Source organism: Panthera pardus, unplaced genomic scaffold (assembly GCF_024362965.1).
Source record: "Panthera pardus isolate Hobbes unplaced genomic scaffold, ASM2436296v1 HiC_scaffold_24, whole genome shotgun sequence".
NCBI lineage: Eukaryota > Metazoa > Chordata > Mammalia > Carnivora > Felidae > Panthera > Panthera pardus.
Window position 1 is genome coordinate 47,633,584 of NW_026526810.1, and position 19,660 is coordinate 47,653,243.

At 37.2% G+C, this 19,660-nt stretch overlaps 1 protein-coding gene across 12 annotated transcripts in view; it reads left to right on the forward strand.

Moving 5' to 3' along the window:
* Window positions 1–15,229, forward strand: part of CEP152 (centrosomal protein 152) — a 91,850-nt gene extending 76,621 nt beyond the window's left edge. For 9 of the 12 annotated variants that reach the window (XM_019442175.2, XM_019442172.2, XM_019442178.2 and 6 more), the window contains 5 exons: window positions 3,165–3,261; window positions 4,479–4,582; window positions 6,997–7,153; window positions 7,403–7,506; window positions 13,876–15,229. In XM_019442175.2, coding sequence (XP_019297720.2) covers window positions 3,165–3,261; window positions 4,479–4,582; window positions 6,997–7,153; window positions 7,403–7,506; window positions 13,876–14,912 — 1,499 coding nt within the window. In that variant the 3' untranslated portion in view covers window positions 14,913–15,229. The remainder of the gene's footprint in view (window positions 1–3,164; window positions 3,262–4,478; window positions 4,583–6,996; window positions 7,154–7,402; window positions 7,507–13,875) is intronic. The other 3 variants (XM_019442176.2, XM_019442180.2, XM_019442181.2) reach the window with 1 other exon arrangement.
* The last annotated feature ends 4,431 nt before the right edge of the window (window positions 15,230–19,660 follow it).

Below are 19,660 nucleotides of genomic sequence, written 5' to 3' on the forward strand. Positions count from 1 at the left end.
CAATATGCGTCAGGCATTGTTCTAGGTACTAGGGACACAGCAGTGAATGCATCAGACAGAACTCCAGTTCTGATATAGATGTATAAGACTCTTTCCTTCCTTCAAGAAGCTTATCATCAAGTGAAGAGAACTAAAAGCAGATTAATAAGTAATTGCAGCACTGAGCGCTCCTGGTGGTATGTTTATGTAAACTTGGGAGAAAGGATGTTAATTAACTCTTCCTCCTATTAGAGTTAAGGAAGGCTGATTAAGCCTTGAAAGATGAAGACATTTGCTAAAGAGGACGTCATTCCAGACAGAGGGGAAAGTCGCGCACAGAGACATGTGGGCATCCTTCACAGTGTTGTCAGGGAAATTGTCCGAAAGGGGTATCCTCTGCCATCTTCTCTTGCCCTTCTGAAGAAGGGAGTCTACTGGGCTTCTGAGGTTGCTCCTCCTCACCTTGTGCTAGTCACTTATATTCCTGTGCTCTATACTCTGTACATGCGAAATATTCAGATTGCCCTGCTGGTCAGGAATTTTACTGCTGGACCCCACATACAATGTTGTCACTCTTTCCTACACTTTACCCTTTCACTCTCATTTTGGCCTAACTCTTCCTCATCCTCTAGGATTCAACTGGGAGGATGCCTTATCTGCAGAGCCCTTCTTGATTTTTTCTAGTCTGGATGAGGTGGGCCACTTCTGTGTGGCCCCATAGCACTTAGCTCCTCGTCTATTTCCATTCAGTATTTAATTTTTTTGGTTACTTGCCTGATACCCTTTTCCAACCTGTATGTTCCCTGAGGATAAGGAATATGTTGTATCTTCATCATTGTAGTCAGGATGCCCATTACATGTCAGACGATAATAAATGTTTACATGAATGAAGGATTGAATGCAAGTGTCCCAAATAATTGTGTCATCCAGAAAAGACCAGGTGGATAGGTTCACTTTATTTCTACATTTCAACTCTATTGTTCACCTGGATGGCAGTCACTTTCTGGCTCTGCTTCCTCTAATCCATTCCCCATTAGACAGCATGAGTATCCTTTTTTTTTTTTTTTTTTTTTTTTTTAAAGTTTATTTATTTTTGAGAGAGCAAGAGACAGAGCGTGAGCAGAGGAGGGGCAGAGAGAGAGAGGAGGACACAGAATCCGAAGCAGGCTCCAGGCTCTGAGCTGTCAGCACAGAGCCCGATGCAGGGCTTGAACCCACGAACTTTGAGGTCATGATCTGAGCTGAAGTTGGACGCTTAACCTACTGAGCCACCCAGGGGCCCCAAGAGTGACCTTTTAAAAAAATAGATTGGATCATGCTGCTCTTTTGTTTGAAGTCCTTCCATGGCTCATCTGGTCCTCAGTAGGGAGTACAAACATTTTATTTAACATTGTTTAAGATGCCTTTTATGATTCAGCATCTGCCAGCCCCTTAGTCTTGTCTTGCCCCAGCCTCCTTATTCTCTCATTATCTCTTTTCTCTCTCATCTGTTTTCATCTCCCTTTACCAAAACATCTGTCTTTCCATCCTGATCACATTGCCGGGCTAACTCCTACTCCTCTCTCCCCAGTATACTGTTTCCTCAGGGAGGCTTTCCTCACCACCCCAGACTTAATTAGTTAGCTTTTTTCTGTTAGACATTACCCACAGCATCTATGATTTTTCTAACATTTATCATATCATCCTTGTAATTAATTTTTGTCTGTATTGTCCTTTGGAGGGTAGCCTTGATGGTGACAAGGATCAAGTCCTGACCCAGCACTTAGCACAGTACCTGGCAACATAGCACGCTCTGTGAATACTGTTGACTAAGAGAAGCCATCCGCTTCGCTTCTGCCTACTGCTTACCAAGTCTGTTAGAGATAGATAATAATTACCTTTAAGGCAAGAATGGATTTTAAGAATTTTGAGATAAAATTTTAACAACTGTAATTCCTATGGTGATGGCTTAGGTCTTTGGTATAAGCCAGGAGAGTTAAGGAGCTCTTGTGAAATTTGATGAAAGTTAAGAATATTTGTTTTACCTAGTAAAATGACAAAGGCAGCTGGATAAGATTGTTATTCATAAATAATGTTTAGCACCGTATGTTGTGATCCTAGTTATTCCACATAGTGCTTTTTGAGGCTATCTTCTATAATTTATAGACTTAGAAATAATCCAAGAAGTTGGTACTTAGCTCAAAACAATGGACTGATAAAAGGGGTTGGGGGTCAAAATTTAAGTTACTTGATAGTTTGATTTCAGTGTTTGTCTTAATGGAAATCTATTAGTTGATAATGTTTTTGCTACTATGGTTGCTTCTTTTCAGTTTCTTAAATTCCACTTTCCATGGTGTTGGTAGCATTTATTGAAAAGTGGTTGGAGTAAGAGGAAGTGATTTAAAAACATACCAGTTATGTCAATCGCTAGGAGAAATAGAGCACTTTATTACTCAATTGACAGGGTGTGTTGAGAGAGGAGCATGGCAGGAAACATGGTGTGCCGTGTTCATATCTATTAGACATTGGTATTGCCAGGCTTTATATAAGATGCACTTATTTTATTTCTATTATCTTCAAAGTAGGTAATACTGTCTCCATTTTCCATATGAAAAAAACTCAGGTTCAGAAAATTTAAGTAATTTGCCTAAGCTCATTTAACTGGTAAGGAGCAGAGGTAGGATTTAAACCCATGTCTCTCTCACTCAGAAATTCATGTTTTGTTCTCCGTTCCATGTGGACTCCATAGGTTTCCTCTCATCCTCTTTTTAAAAGTTTAAAGAATTGAAAATCTTACATTAATTGTGAAAGTGGCACCTACTTAAGCTCAACTTTCTTTTTATTTTGTTTAGAAGTGCTTGTTCAATGTTCATGTATAGGAGCATAAGGATTGTGAAATTACAAGACCCGGTATGTTTCTAGGGGGCTTCAGTGTAGCTGGGAAACAAAACAGATGCATCTGAAACGGTTGGAAACCTATTCCAGGGCAGTGTGTGACCCAGGCAAGATGAGGGTGGAATCCAGATTTCAAGCACTGAGGAGCCAGAACAGGGAGTGGTGACATTAGGATTCATCAGGGAATGAGTGATGTGGGGAGCAGCTGGAATTCCCACAATCTTCTCTATAAACATTTGCTCTGGGAACTTAAGGGAAAGGAAGACTGAAGGAAAAAAGGTTAATTGACCACTATTAACTTTCCTTTTTAGAAGAGAATAATAAAGTTGTTGAAGAACTAATAGAAGAAAACAATGACATGAAGAGTAAATTGGAAGAACTGAGAGCACTTTGCAGAACACCACCAAGGTAGACTTTTACCATTAAAAAAACACATTTTTTTTTTTAACATTATTTGTTTTTGGGAGACAGCATGAGCAGGGAAGGGGCAGAGAGGCAGGGAGACACAGAATCTGAAGCAGGCTCCAGGCTCTGAGCTGTCAGCACAGAGCCCAATGCGGGGCTCGAACTCACAAACCGCGAGATCATGACCTGAGCCGAAGTCGGAGGACGCTCAACCGACTGAGCCACCCAGATGCCCCAAGAATGATTGATTGATTGATTGATTGATTGATTGATTTTTTATTTTTTATTTTTTATTTTTTAATATATGAAATTTACTGTCAAATTGGTTTCCATAAGAATGATTTATTTAAAAAGATATCCAAAATAGATTATTAAATTTAAAAAACAGGTTATAGAACAATATTTATAATACAGTCCCATTTTTATTTCATTTTATTTATTTTATTATTACTTTTTAAAAAATATTTACTTTTAAGAGAGAGAGAGAGAGAATGAGCGGGGAAGAGGCAGAGAGAGAGAGGGAGGCACAGAATCCGAAGCAGGCTCCAAGCTCTGAGCTGTCAGCACAGAGCCTGATGTGGGGCCCGAACTCATGAACCGTGAGATGATGACCGTGAGATGATGAACCGTGAGATGACCTGAGCTGAAGTCGGAGGCTTAACTGACTGAGCCACCCAGGTGCCCCAGACTTATACTATTTTAAAGAAATTGTTTATTTCTAAGTATGTTTAATTTTTTATATAAATTATATTAATAATATCATACCAAGAATATAAAACTTGTCATTGTTATATAGCAAGAAGTATAAAAAAAGAAAATCTTCCAAAACCCTATTCTCAGCAGATGCCCTCTGTCAGCCTCTTGTTTTATATCATTTAAACCCCTTTGTACACACGTGTGCATGTTTTAAAAATAGAGATTATTATGGAAGCTGTTTTGTAACCTTTTATTAACTGAATGTCCTAAGATAAACATTTCCATATGTCATAAAATATCCTCCCATAATATGCTTTTCAGTTGCTGCATATATTTTCATCATGTGGATTTATCATGATTTATTTAAGTAACCATAACATTTGTTTCCGTTTTTCTTTTATTTTAAATAACTATATAATAAAGACCTCATATATGATTTTTTAGCACATCTCAATTGGATGTTATTGGAATATATAGATATTTTTACTTAAAATCTCTGTTTGCAATATTTGGTTCATTTTTAGGTCGTTGTCAGAAGGGGCCATTGAAAATGCTTGCCTGCTGTGCAGTGGGAAGGCCTTGGAGGAACTTCGTGGACAGTACATTAAAGCTGTAAAAAAAATTAAGCGTAAGTTCCTAAGGGGAGTCGCAGGATTTTAAGGTTGTCTGAACCATTTTTTTACTCACTAGTACTAGTAATTTGGGGGAATTTTCCAAATTATTTTGTTCTGAGATCTTACCTGCTTTTAGAAGAGATTAGTGACTCCTTTTCTAAATTATGCAGCAATGGGTAATTTTGCCCAATATCTTTTGGAAGTGACATGAGGGTAGAGTTATTTTACATCATTAATTATTATTAATTATCCTGTTCCTTTTTTGGGCACTAATGTCAAACTAAAAATTTCATAATCTTAAAACTTAAATAACTAAAACAAAATGTCATGTGAGTTTTAAATTAGCAAGTCTTACTTTCTACTGTAAACTTTTTTTTTTAATTTTATATTGTTCAATGCCAGTGTTATTATTATTTTAATTTATATTCAAGCTAGTTAACAGATAGTGTAGTCTTGGCTTCAGGGGTAGAACCCAGTGATTCATCTCTTAATACTGACACCCAGTGCTCATCCCAAAAAGTGCCCTCCTTAATGCCCATCACCCATTTAACCCACCCCCACCCCGTCTACGCCCCCCTCCAGCAACCCTCAGTTTGTTCTCTGTATTTAAGAGTCTCAATGTTTGGCCTTCCTCTCTGTTTTTATCTTATTTTTTCTTCCCTTCCCCTATGTTCATCTGTTGCGTTTCTCAAATTCCACATACGAGTGAGATCATATTATATTTGTCTTTGTAAAGATCATACTAGTTAGGCATTGTTCTGTTGTTTGTCATTATTTTTATAGTGGATTAAATCATACACATAAATTTGTTCATCAAGTCCTTTGCAGTAAGAGGTGATGCAGCACACCTGGCAGAGCATTTCTCTCGTTTATGTTTTTTCAGTAGAATATCTCCTGTTTTTTAATTACAAACAATATTGCATAGATTCCATGTATGTCCCAGAACAGTAACCAGTGTTGATACAGGAGAACTGTATGTTTACCTCTTAAAATTGCGTTTATTTTTTTAAAATGTTTTTTAATGTTTATTCATTTTTGAGAGACAGAGCATGAGTGGGAGAGGGGCAGAGAGAGCAGGAGACACAGACTCCAAAGTAGGCTCCAGGCTCTGAGCTGTCAGCGCAGAGCCCGATGCGGGGCTCAAACCCACAAACTGTGAGATCATGACCTGAGCCAAAGTCAGACGCTCAACTGACTGAGCCACCCAGATGCCCCCAAATTGCATTTATTTTTAACAGAATGAATGGGAAAGGTCTTAAGTTCCAGATGTAATTGGTAGATCATCAGCATCATGTTGGATGTTTGGAAAAGCCCACTTAGTGTCAATAAAGAGAATTTGCTTCTCAGTTGTTGCCAGTGCCAACAGAGGCCATATTACTACAAATACAAACAAAGCAACTTTTTATTAACAATTGTATCAGTTGGGAAGTGAAATTTTAAGCGTTTTTTTTCATACTGGTGTGCTAACTTGTATGTATATGTATTTGTTTAATATTTTAGACATTGGTTGGAGGTTTTGTGTTGACATGTATTCCATTTTAATTTGTCCCACTTCAAATAATGAGAAAGAGCCTTCCAGTTAGTATTTTTCGCATAGAGCGTCTAATCTTCAGGAAGAGCTTACTGATATTGAGGGAAATTCCTCTATGAATTGAATCTTTAATAGGAATGGTGATATATTCTAGAGGTAGGATGTAGCCCTAGATTTAATAAAAAAAAAAAAAAAAATGATAACCTTAAGTAATGGTAGTCTCAATCCAATATTAAAAAGAAAACTTGCAAGCAGTGAATTATTTTTAAATGTAAATTCCAGAAGGCGATATAAGTCTCATCCTTCTCCCTGGCATTTTATACATATCTCTCATGGATTGTAGTATTATATTTACTTAGATACTTTTAACTGCTGCCTAAAGAATTGAATAATATTGAAAAATGGATTTTTCAGAGCATAAGTGATAGGAATCTGAGTCTCTCTGGTTCATATTGCCTCCTTCTGTCCTTCTGTGTCTGGTTCTTCCTTCCTTTCTTCCTCACCCTTTTTGTGTATTTATTTTTCCTTTCTTAATCAGACACGTTATACATAATCGAAATGTGTAAGTTTCTGTATCTAATATTTATTTTCTTGCCTTAGTGTTTTATAATATGACAAAGTTTTCCTAGGGAATATGCTATTTCCTTACCATATGTGGCTATCTTCATTCTAAAAGGACTTGTAGATTATTTCTCCTCTGAGTCTCCCAAAATAGTGATCTGAAACATTCCATTTTAATGATTGTGGAAAAGTATAATGTTTATACCTCTAGTCACTTCATCTCCCAGAAAACTGATCTGAAGTTTGCCTCCCCTATTTGTGAAAAACTGATAGTAAGCTTGCATTTTTGTGGGGATTCCTGTCTCACACCAACTCACTACCCCACCTCCCCTCTAGGTGATATGCTTCGTTATATTCAAGAGAGTAAAGAAAGAGCTGCGGAAATGGTAAAAGCAGAGGTATTGCGAGAACGTCAAGAAACTGCCCGAAAGATGCGCAAGTATTACTTGACTTGCCTCCAACAGATTTTGCAGGATAATGGAAAACAGGAAGGGTAAGTTCAGTCTAAACAAATAGCATGTCCTGAGCCTACCAAGACATCATGTTGTCATTTTCTAAACATTTTCCTTAACCACAAAATTAACTATTTCTACATGATCAGCCATTAGGGGTTAAGAGAGGCTTATGTCTGTACTACCCTAAATATTGGCAGAACTAATAGGAAAACAGAAATCCTGGGGCTAAGGAAACTCATTTTTTCCTTTAAACTATTATTAATTTAATATTCTGGAATTCCCCACAGGGCTGAGAAAAAGATTATGAATGCTGCTAGCAAACTTGCTACAATGGCAAAATTGCTGGAAACGCCTATTTCTAATAAATCCCAGAGCAAAACTACACAGTCAGGTATGTCAAAATGAGTCACTTGAAGGGTTTTTTTCTCCCTTGCCTCTTAGATGTTTAATATTTTTAGTATGAAAAAGAGTAAGGAATGTAAGGAGCGAGTTAATTTATAAAGTTGTAGCTGTGTTTTACTTAAACTGGAAACTTTCAAAAAAGAGTATAGAATTTCCAGCTCAAGTAGACAGACTGAACATATTCATCAGCTTTCTATTGTTACGTCTATTCCTAGAAATGCTAGAAACTCTTTTTAAAAAGTTAGTAGAAGGGAGAAAATGATAAAGATCAGAACAGAAATAAATGAGAGACTAAAAAAAAAAAGTAGGAGTGATCAACAAAACCAAGAGCTGGTCTATTAAAAACATAAAATTGATAAACCTTTAGCCAGACTCATCAAGAAAAAAAGATAGGACTCAAAACTAGAAATGAAAGAGAAGTAGCAACTGACACCACAGAAATACAGAGGAATATAAAGGACTACTATGAAAAATTATATGCCAACAAATTGGACAACTTAGAACAAAGGGATAAATTTCTAGAAACATACAATCTTTTAAGACTGAACTAGGAAGAAATAGAAAATCTGAATAGACCAATTACTAGTAACAAAATTGAATAAGTATAAAACTTCCAACAAACACAAGCCCACAACTAGATCGATTCACAAGTGAATGCTACCGAACATTTAAAGAAGGATTAATCCCTGTCCTCAAACTATTCTGAAAAATACAAGAGGAAGGAAAACTTCCAAATTCATTTCTATAAGGCCAGCATTACCTTGATACCAACCTAGAAAAAGATACTATAAAAAATAGAAAACTATGGGCCAGTATCTCTGATGAATATAGATATAAAAATCCTTGACAAAGTATTAGCAAACTAATCTCAACAGCACATGAAAAAGGTCATTCACCATGATCAAGTGGGATTTACTCTAGGCATGCAAGGATGGTTCATTATCCACAAATCAATCTACATGATACACCACATTTACAAAATGAAGATGACAAACCATACAATCATCTCAATAGATGCAGAAAAAATATTTGATAAAATTCAGCATCTGTTTATGATAAAAATTCTCAACAAAGTGGGTTAAGATGGATTACACCTCAACATAATATAGACCAACATGACAAACCCACAGCTGACGTCATACTCAGTGGGGAAAAAGTGAAAGCTTTTTCCCTAAGATCAGTAACAAGACAAAGATGTTTACCCACCACTTTATTCAACATAGTACTGGAAGTCCTAGCCACAGCAGTCAGACAAGAAAAAGAAACAAAAAGCATCCAAATTGGTAGGGAAGAAGCAAAACTGTCACTTTTTGCAGATGACATGATACAATACATAGAAGACCCTAAAGACACCACCAAAAAACAACCAGAATTAATAAATGAATTCAGTCATGTTGCAGGATATAAAATTACAGAAATCTGTTGTGTCTGTATAGACTAATAAAGTATCAGAAAGAGAAATTAAGAAAATAATCCCATTGCATCAAATAGAATGAAATACCTAGGAATAAATTGCATCAAATAGAATGAAAATATAATGATACAAAAATAATTGCATCAAATAGAATGAAATACCTAGGAATAAATTTAATGAAGGAGGTAAAAGACCTATACTCTGGAGACTTTAAGACATGGATGAAAGAAATTGGAAATAACATAAAGGAATGGGAGGATATGTCATGCTCATGGATTGGAAAAATTAATATTGTTAAAATGCCCATACTACTCAAAGCAGTCTAGCGATTCAGTGCAATCCCAAACAAGGTGTCAAAGTATTTTTCGCAGAATTAGGACAAATAATTCTCAAATTTGTATGGAACTACTAAAGACCCTGAACAGCAGAAGCAATCTTGAGAAAGAAGAGCAAAGCTGGATGTATCACAATTCTAGACTTCAAGCTATACCACAAAGTTTTAGTAATCAAACAGTGTGTACAGGCACAGAAACAGATACATAGACCAATGGAACAGGATAGAGAGTACAGAAATAAAGTCATGGTTATATGGTCAGTTAATCTATGACAAAGGAGGCAAGAATATGCAATGAGGAAAAGACTGTCTCTCTTTTTCTGTAAATGTTTATTTTGAAAGAGAGAGAGAGGGTGGGAAAAGGGCAAAGAGAGAGGGAGAGAGAATCCCAAGCAAGCTCCACGCTGTCGGCACAGTATCCTACATGAGGCTTGATCTCACGAACTGTGAGATCATGACCTGAGCTGAAATCCAGAGTTAGATGCTTAACTGACTGAGCCAACCAGATGCCCCAAGACAGTCTCCTTAATGATGGGAAAACTGCATAGCTACATGCAAAAGAATGAAACCGTATCATTTTCTTAAACATTTTCTTAATACAAAAATAAAACGTATTAAAGACCTAAATAAAAGTAAGACCTCAAACCATAAAACTCCCAAAGGAAAACATAAACAATAACCTCATGGAGATTGGCCCTAGCAACTTTTTTCTGGATGTCTTCTCAGCCAAGTAAAACAAAATCAAAAATAAGTTATTGGGACTACACTGGAACAAATAAGTTTCTGCACAGCAAAGGAAATAATTAACAAAACAAAAAGGCAACCTCCTGAATGGTAGAGGATATTTGCAAATGATACATCCGGTAAGGGGATATCCAAAATAAATATAAAGAACTTGTACAACTCAACACCCACACTGCAAATAATCCAATTAAAAAATAGGCAGAAGACATGAACAGACATTTCTCCAAAGAAGATGTGCAGATGGCCAAGGGACACATGAAAAGATGCTTGACATCACTCATCATCAGGGAAACACAAATCAAGACTACAACGATGGGTTGCTTGGGTGGCTCAGTCAGTTTTGTCTCCAGTCATGATCTCATGGTTCATGACATTGAGCCCCACGTTGGGCTGTCCTCTGGCAGCATGGAGCCTGCTTGGGATTCTCTCTGCCCCTCCCCAACTCATGCTCCCCCCCACCATCTTAAACTAAATAAATAAACATTAAAAAAAAACAAACTACAATGAGATATCATCTTATACCTGTCAGAACGACTAAAATCAAAACACAAGAAACAACAAGCGTTGGTGAGGATGTACAGAAAAAGGAACCCTCTTGCACTGTTGGTGGTAATGCAAATTGGTGCAGCCACTGTGGAAAACAGTATAGAGGTTCTTCAAAAAATTAAAAATAGAACTACCTTACAATCTAGTAATTGCACAACTGGGTTTTTACCCCCCAAAATACAAAAACACCGATTTGAAAAGATATATGCACCCCTATGTTTATCGCAGTATTATTTATAATAGCCAAGATATGGAAGCAACTTAAGTGTCCATCTAGATGAATGGACAGAGAAGACTTGATACGCACACACAAACATACACAGAAATGTTAGTCAGCCATAAAAAAATGAAATCTTCCCATTTGTGACAACATGAATGGATCTAAAGAGTATTGTAAGTGAAATAAGTCAGACAGGAAGACAAATAATACATGATTTCACTTATATGTGGATTCTAAAAAGCAAAACAAACACGTACACAAACAGTAACAGTCTCACAAATACAGAGAACAGACTGATGTTTGCCGGAGGGGAAGAGGTGGGGGATGGGTGAAACTGGTGTAGGAGATTAAGAGGTACAAGCTTCCAGTTATAAAATAAGCAAGTCACAGGGATATAAAGTACAGGATAAGGAATATAGTCAAGACTATTATAATAACTTTGTACGGTGATAGATTGTAATCACACTTACCGCAGTGAGCAGTGCATGTTCATAGAAGTGTTGAATCTATGCTATATGCCTGAGACTAACATAACATCGCATGGCAACTGTACTTCCATTTTTAAAAATACATAAATAATTAAAAAATAAAAAGTTAAATAATCGATGGACCAGAAGCTCTGAGAAATCCCTGAAAGAAAGAAATTCGTATAAGCCTGAAGATGGAAACCTCAATTCAAAACTGCCAGAAGAGGAGAGCTACAGGCAGGACCAATAGCAAAACTCTGTCACATATGAAGGCAGTATGTTGCAGGAGAAGTAGTATGCCTCGGGGATCCCAGTGAGGTAATGAGTTGGTGTTCTAGAGTAACAGTAACCAGGTGAGGTCACCCTCTTTATCATCCTTCTCCTTTCCCTTTTCCAACCCCAGTATTGGGCTAGAGTAAGGGCAGCAGGAACAGAGTCTCAGAACAGGGCAAGGCTCTAGATGGCTAGTTATACTAAGGAGGAACTTACAGTCCACATGCCCCAAGTACCAAGCTATTAGGTTTTTTTACCCTGCAGCTTCTTCCTTCTACTGCACTCTCAACTATTTTAAACAACCAGATGCCATACTCAGAACATCTAAAAGATAAGCAAGCATTCAGGGGAGCCTGGGTGGCTCAGTTGGTTGAGCACCCGACTTTGGCTCAGGTCATGATCTCACAGTTTGTGGGTTCGAGCCCTGCATCGGGCTCTGTGCTGACAGCTCGGAGCTCAGAGCCTGCTTCAGATTCTGTGTGTGTCTCTCTCTCTCTGCCCCTCCCCTGTGCATGCTCTGTCTCTGTCTCTGTCTCTCTCTCTCTCTCTCTCTCTCTCTCTCTCAAAAATAAATAAATGTTAAAAAAAATTTTTTTAAAGATAAGCATTCAACAAAGAATCACGAAATATCTATAGAAAGCCAGCACCATGATAAGATACCTAACTCAAAAGAAGACAAGGCAAAAAACCCAACAGAACTTATGCCTTTGGAGACAGAATTAACAGAACAAACTAAAGCGTCTGAGAGAATGTGAGAAAAGTATAGTATTCTCAAAAGGATGTAAGAGCATATTGTATAATATGCTAAGAAGTTTACTATTTTTAAGGAAAAGATATAGTTACTGTTAACGCCAGCCATTGCTAGAAAAATACAAGTTTAAGTATGTGTATTAAAATTTAAGGCTAACCAATAGAGAAATAGAATATATACCTTTCAAGGTAGTAGGGGAAAAACTCAGAATAAAAGGTTTTCAATCTAACAAAATCACGAAAGAGGCAAAATACAACTAGAAAGCTTTGGTAAATAGAAACTTACTGTAGCGTAAAACATCAGTGATCACCCTAAAGGTGAATAGTTTAAACTCACTTATTAAAAGACCATAATTTTCATTTTTTAAAAATCCAGACAGGGGCGCCTGGGTGGCTCAGTCAGTTGAGCGTCCGACTTTGGCTCAGGTCATGATCTCGCGGTCCGTGAGTTCAAGCCCCGCGTCGGGCTCTGTGCTGACTGCTCAGAGCCTGGAGCCTGTTTCAGATTCTGTGTCTCCCTCTCTCTCTGACCCTCCCCCGTTCATGCTCTGTCTCCCTCTGTCTCAAAAATAAATAAACGTTAAAAAAAAAATTTAATAAAAAAAAAAAAATCCAGACATACGTTCTCTCTATGAGAACAACATCAAAAATTCAAAATGAAGGAATGGAGACTAATTTGCCAAGCAGTGATATGTTGATAGTAGATAAATTATAGAGTTAAATAGAATATTAAGCACATTATAGTTCACATTGAGAGGGATTAAAGTGACAGTTGATAATGGTAAAGAAGACTCCCAAGAACCTACAAATGGGTTCTTTCTGCTCATGATAAAATAGCTTTAGAATATATAAAGCAAAAGCTGATGGAAATGGGTGAAAAAATTGATAAATTTCCAGTCACACTGGGAGATTTTGAACCTGTGGGGAAATGGGGTTTTTGAACTTCTGGAAAGCTTGAAGCAGAGATTGTTCAAAAATTCACAAGTCTGATATTGGTAGTCATTCTTCAAAACACAAAGATTGTTTGTGTAAATTCGAGAATGGTGATGTGAACCTTGGGTATTAATGATTTGGGGCAATTGTGTGAATGTCCCCAGTGGAAGCAAACCCTTTCCATGCTGTAGGGACCAAGGTACACTTTTCTGAGATATGCCTCTGATTTTATGCTATGTGGCTGCTTTGCCTCTGGTCAGATTTAGTGTCTTAGCTAGTGTGTGTGTGCTGGGGGGAAGGGGGGGTGGGGGGCGTGGGGGGGGCAGGGGGGTGGTATGCTTATGTAGTTGTTGAGTATTGGGGTTTCTTCTAGCAAAATTTCTTCATCAGAACAGAATTGGAAACTTGCAGTTGGCTCCTGAAATGCTAGAATATCTGTTGCAGGAAATAATAGATCAGATGCATAACAATAATGTCAGATTTCAATAACAACTACCTAACTTTATTCAATGCGGATTTGTAAAACAATATTTTTAAATGTCCAGCATTGATGTATTTTCTTTGATGAAAATACATACATTCTTCGGAAATACATGAAAACATAATTTTTTCCTCCCCTTTCAATGTTAACTTTATCCTAATTTTGTTTTCCTCTAATTTTGTTCCTTCGTATGTAGTAGTAGTACCTCTGACTTCGGAGATGATGACGGGAGTTGAAAGATCAAAAGGAAATGATGTGAATCAGAATACAGGGCATCATACTGAAAGCAAATCAAACAGTATACAAAGTATTCCCAGGAGTACATGTGACCAAGTTCCTAAGAGAAGGGCTGCTTGTAACCTACGACGGCGGTTAGCGGATGCAGAACATGGCGATGTAAAGCACATGGGTTCCAAAGAGTCACAGTCAGACTCTCAGTTTGGGGAAAACACTTACAAACATCTAGACATTTTGCCAAATGATGTTTCTCCTGAGTTTGTTCCATATGAAGGTGAAAAAGGCTTTGTTTTGCACAAGAAGAAAGACCGCAGTGATACTGGCTCTGACTCACTTCAGCATTCAGCTGCATACCCCTTTCTTGGATCCTTCGGAAGTAAATCGTCACCTAGGTACACCCCTAGTCTTTCTGAATCTGGATCCACACATACAACTTTTCGAGGTCCTAATGAAAGACTCGGTTTAAAAGTATACAAGTGCAATCCACTAATGGAAAGTGAAAATGGTGCATCTGAGAAAAGTCAACGTTTGGGTGTTTGGGAAACTCCAGTAAAGGATGGAGGGGACTTTGATGACTCCGTGGGCTGGCGTTCCAACAGTGCCACTTTGCCCTGCGACAGTCACGAAGTGTCATTTTTACATGGTAGACCACAAGAAACTCTGGATATACCAGCTGAATCTGTTAATTTCCAACACTCATCAGCAGCCGGTTGTCTTTCAGATACAGAGAAAAATGGTATAATTTGTCAACCAGTGAAACGTCAGAGTGGTCACACTTCAGACCTGTCAGAAGAAACCCTGTGTTCCCAGCCAGAGATCAATATGACTCTGAGACACACCCCTCATCATAAGGCTGATCTAGTAAAGTCAGATTTCCAAAAACTGAGCAGTACAGCACCTTCATCATTGTGTCGGCAGCCTTTGAGAAAATTGATTGCTCCTCTGTCTAGCCAACAAGATAGTGGTTTTGATAGCCCCTTTGTCAATTTGGACTAACTGTTGTACAGTATTTAAGAAGAATCATTGATATATTGACAAGAAAACTGGAAGGGAAGACTTCGTACTGGAAAAATTGTGGGCTCTATCTATTTTGAGATGTTTTAATAACATCTATCGTATGAGCAAAGTATTCTTATAAAATTACTTGAGATATTAATGGTGCCTCAATCTTCCAAAGGCCTGATGATGTATGTGTAATCTGCTTCTGTGTGGTGCTTTATATGTGGTTGCCAAACCATCTATTTTTATACTTACAAATTAGCTTTCTGTGCAATGTTATATTATTTAAATAAACTTGCATATGGTCTATAGAATTGTCACGGATTCTTTTGTAATTATAGAAACGTTATATTGGCATGTTTGAAATTCACCCAGAATAAGATATGAATCTGGATGATTTGTATGTATGGCCAACGAAATTTAATGTTTGTAATGAGCCACATTTAATGGAGCTATAGATCTACTCAACATGCTTTTGAGTGGAAATAGCTACTCCAAATTTTGATCCTTGCTTGCAGTTAGTGGAAAAGAAGTATTTCAAGAATTGCCACAAAACATAATTCTGTCCTGGTTTCATTATTTAAAATATTAATCTGAATTTTTTTTAGCTGACATTTGCATTACTTCAAATCTCCTGTGACAGCCAGAGACTGTCTTTGTCTTTTATGGTTTTACAGCCTTTCTTTCATCTGAAATATTACATTTTAAAAATCAAAATAAACATCGTCTTCTAGAAAAAAATTTCAAAGTTTTAGATTTTTATGTTCATTTATAGTACAGAATTGGCTAACTTATTAATGCTGTGGGCAGAAAGTTGTAATTTTTTTTTAATTTATTTAAATTCAAGTTAGTTGATGTACAGTGTGGTATTGGTTTCAGGAGTAGAACCCAGTGATTCATCATTTACATACAACACCCAGTGCTCATCCCACCAAGCGCCCTTCTCAATGACCATCACCCATTTAGCCCGTCCCCCCATCCGCCCCCCCCCTCCAACAACCCTCAGTTTGTTCTCTGTATTTAAGACTCTCTTATGGTTTGCCTCCCTCTCTGTTTTTATCTTATTTTTCCTTCCTTTTCCCTGTGTTTATCTGTCATGTTTCTTAAATTCTACATATGAGTGAAATCATATATTTGTCTTTGCTCTGACTGACTTATTTCACTTAGAATAATACACTCTTATTCTATCCATGTTGTTGCAAATGGCAAGATTTTATTCTTATTGATCGTTGAATAGTATCCCATTGTATGTGTGTGTATATGTATGTACACACTACATCTTCTTTATCCATTTGTCAGTCGATGGACATTTGGGCTGTTTCCATAATTTGTCTCTTGTTGATAGTGCTGCTATAATCATTGGGGTGCATGTGTGCCTTTGAATCAGCGTTTTTGTGTCCTTTGGAAAAATACCTAGTAGTGCAATTGCTGGGTCATAGGGTAATTCTATTATTAATTTTTTGAAGAACCTCCCTACTGTTTTCCAGAGTGGCTGCACCAGTTTGCATTCCCACCAACACTACAAAAGGTTCCCCTTTCTCTGCATCCTCACCAGCATCTATTTTTGCCTGAGTTGTTAATTTTAGCCATTCTGAGGTGTAAGGTGGTATCTCGTGGTTTTGATTTGTATTTTTCTGATGATGAGTGACGTTGAGCATCTTTTCATGTGTCTGTTAGCCATCTGGATGTCTTCTTTGGAAAAGTGTCTATTCATGTCTTTTGCTCATTTCTTCACTGGATTATTTGTTTTTTGGGTGGCAAGTTTGATAAGTTCTGTATACTTTTGGATACTAGCCCTTTATCCAATGTGTAATTTGCAAATAACTTCTCCCTTTCTGTCAGTTGCCTTTTAGTTTTGTTGATTGTTTCCTTCACTGTGTGGAAACCTTTTATCTTAATGAGGTCCCAATAGTTCATTTTTGTTATTTCCCTTGCCTCCAGAGACACGTCTAGTAGGAAGTTGCAGCAGCTGAGGTCAAAGAGGTTGCTGCCTGTTTTCTCCTCTAGGATTTTGAAGGTTTCCTGTCTCACATTTAGGTCTTTATCCATTTTGAATTTATTTTTGTGTATGGTGTAAAAAAGTGGTCCAGTTTCATTCTTCTGCATGTCGCTGTCCAGTTTTCCCAGCACCATTTGCTGAAGAGACTGTCTTTTTTTCCATTGGATATTCTTCGCTGCTTTGTCAAAGATTAGTTGGCTATACATTTGTGTGTCCATTCCTGGTTTCTTTTTTCTGTTCTATTGATCTATGTTTCTGTTTTTGTGCCAGGACCATACTGTCTTGATTAAAGCTTTGCAATACAGCTTAAAGTCCTGAATTGTGATGGCTCCAGCTTTGGTTTTCTTTTTTAACATTTCTTTGGCTATTTGGGTTTTTTTTTCTGGTTCCACACAAATTTTAGGGTTGTTTGTTCTAGTTCTGTGAAGAATTCTGGTGTTATTTTGATAGGGATTGCATTGAATGTGTAAATGGTTATAATTAAGCTTGTAATACTAAACTATGCAGAAATGAATGACCACCTAAATACTTTTGTTTCTATATGAATTTTTTTTTCAGATTCCTAGAGATGGATATGCAAGTTTTCAGTGAATACAAGTACGTCTTGAAAACATTTATTACAGCTTTCCTTCATATCTCTTACCCTGAACTGTATTCTGGACTGTGTTTGTGGGTTGATTGCGTGCATTTTTTTTTTTTTAACCAGACTAAGTTGGGTAGTGGTTGGATGGATGGATGGCAAGGTTTATCATCTTCCTGCTTATAACCATCTCTAAAAGCAAGAGCCTAGAAGTGAACCTTCCACAGGGTTGGAAAGCACTGTCACCTGAATTGCTGACCAGATATAGATAAGCCTCCAAATTAGTCCCGGGTTTCAGAGCTTGTGTTAACATGAGCTGGAGGAAGGAACACACCATCTATTCAAAGTCTCACTTGTGTTCCTGGAGACCCAGTGCCGTTTTTCCAACAGTTGGGGTGTCTCCTTTCTCATTCTGGGAAAACCCCTAAACCATGTTTCATGTAGATTTGTTTGGTGATTGATAGTTTTAAACTCTGGATATAATTGAACTGAAAATCTTGCTCATTGCTTACCTACCTTTTCATCTTGGTTTTAAAAAATTTTTTTTAACGTTTATTTATTTTTGAGACAGAGAGAGAGCATGAACAGGGGAGGGTCAGAGAGAGGGAGACACAGAATCTGAAACAGGCTCCAGGCTCTGAGCTGTCAGCCCAGAGCCCAACGCCAGGCTTGAACTCACGGACCGCGAGATCATGACCTGAGCCGAAGTCGGACGCATAACCGACTGAGCCACCCAGGCGCCCCTCATCTTGGTTTTAAATCATTGTCACACATCTCCATTCTCAACATCAAGGTTGGAATTGGAAATCTGCTTGGTTTCTGCTTCTTTCATGGTATCCTTAAACTTTTTGATGTCCATAATTTCAATAGGATTAGGTTATTTTATACCCTCTACACACAACCACCAATAAAGGTTTGTATTGATTAGTATGCAAATGAAGGGACTACACAGCCAAGCTATGACTGTTAATTTACATTAATCTGAAGGGTGATGTCAGAATATAGAGGGCATTGGAGCCTCATAGATGTCCTACTTCTTCGTGGTGCTTAATCTGTTTTATATGTTTCTGGATTTTATTTGCTAATAGTGACTTAAGGATTTTCATGTGAAATCTCACATGGGATATTTGTCTCTAGTTTTCTTGTGATATTTTTGTCTTGCTTTGGTCAAAGGGTAATAGTGGTCTCAGTGAATGAGTGGGAAAGTTATTTTTCCCCCGGTTTTCTGAAAAAAAAATTGTGTAAAATTGGTTCTTCTATAATCCTTTTAATTTGGGTTGTTGTTGATGTCGCCTCTTTCATCCCTGTTTTGGTGTTCTATGTCACCTTTCTTTTTCTTTGCTTAGCTATAGGTTTACCAATTTTGTTGATTATTTTTCCCAAAAAACTTTTGGTTTCTTTGATTTTCTTAATGTTTTTCTGTTTCCTAGTCCATTGATTTCTTTCCCCTCTGATCTTTGTTTCCTTCTTACTGCTTGCTGTAGATTTAATTCATTCTTTGTCTACTGTTAAAGTGGAGACTTAGATTATTGATGTGAAACCTTACTTTTCTAATATAGATATTTCAACTTCTGAATTTCCCTCTAAGCACTGCTTAAGCTATGCCTCATAAATTGTGATATGTTGTATTTTTGTTTTCATTTAGTCAAAATATTTTCTAATTTCTTCTTTTTTGAAACTATGGGTTATTTAGGAATGTGCCACTTTGTTTCCACGCATTGGGTATTTTCTGAATTTATTTGTTTATTTTTAATTTATTTGTTGGAGAATAAACTCTGAATGATTTGAGTCCTTTCAAATTTTTCGAGACTTCTTTTATGGGCTAGCATATGGTCTTTGCTAGAGAACCTTTCTTTCACATTCATCTGAAAAGAATACATATTCTCTCATTTGGTGGAGTGTTAAAAAATGTCAAGTCAAGTTGGTGACAGTGTTACTCAAGTCTGCTATAGCCTTGCGGATTTTCTGCTTGCTTGTTCTGTTAGTTACTGAGAGTAGAACACTTGTAATTTCTAACTATAATTGTTAAATTGTCTGTTTTTTCTTTTCAATTCTGTCAGTTTTTACTTCATGTATTTTGGGGCTGTTTTTAACCATATATACCTTTATATTTGGTTTGTCTTTCTGGTGTATTGACCTTTTATTATTATAAAATGTCTCTCTTTG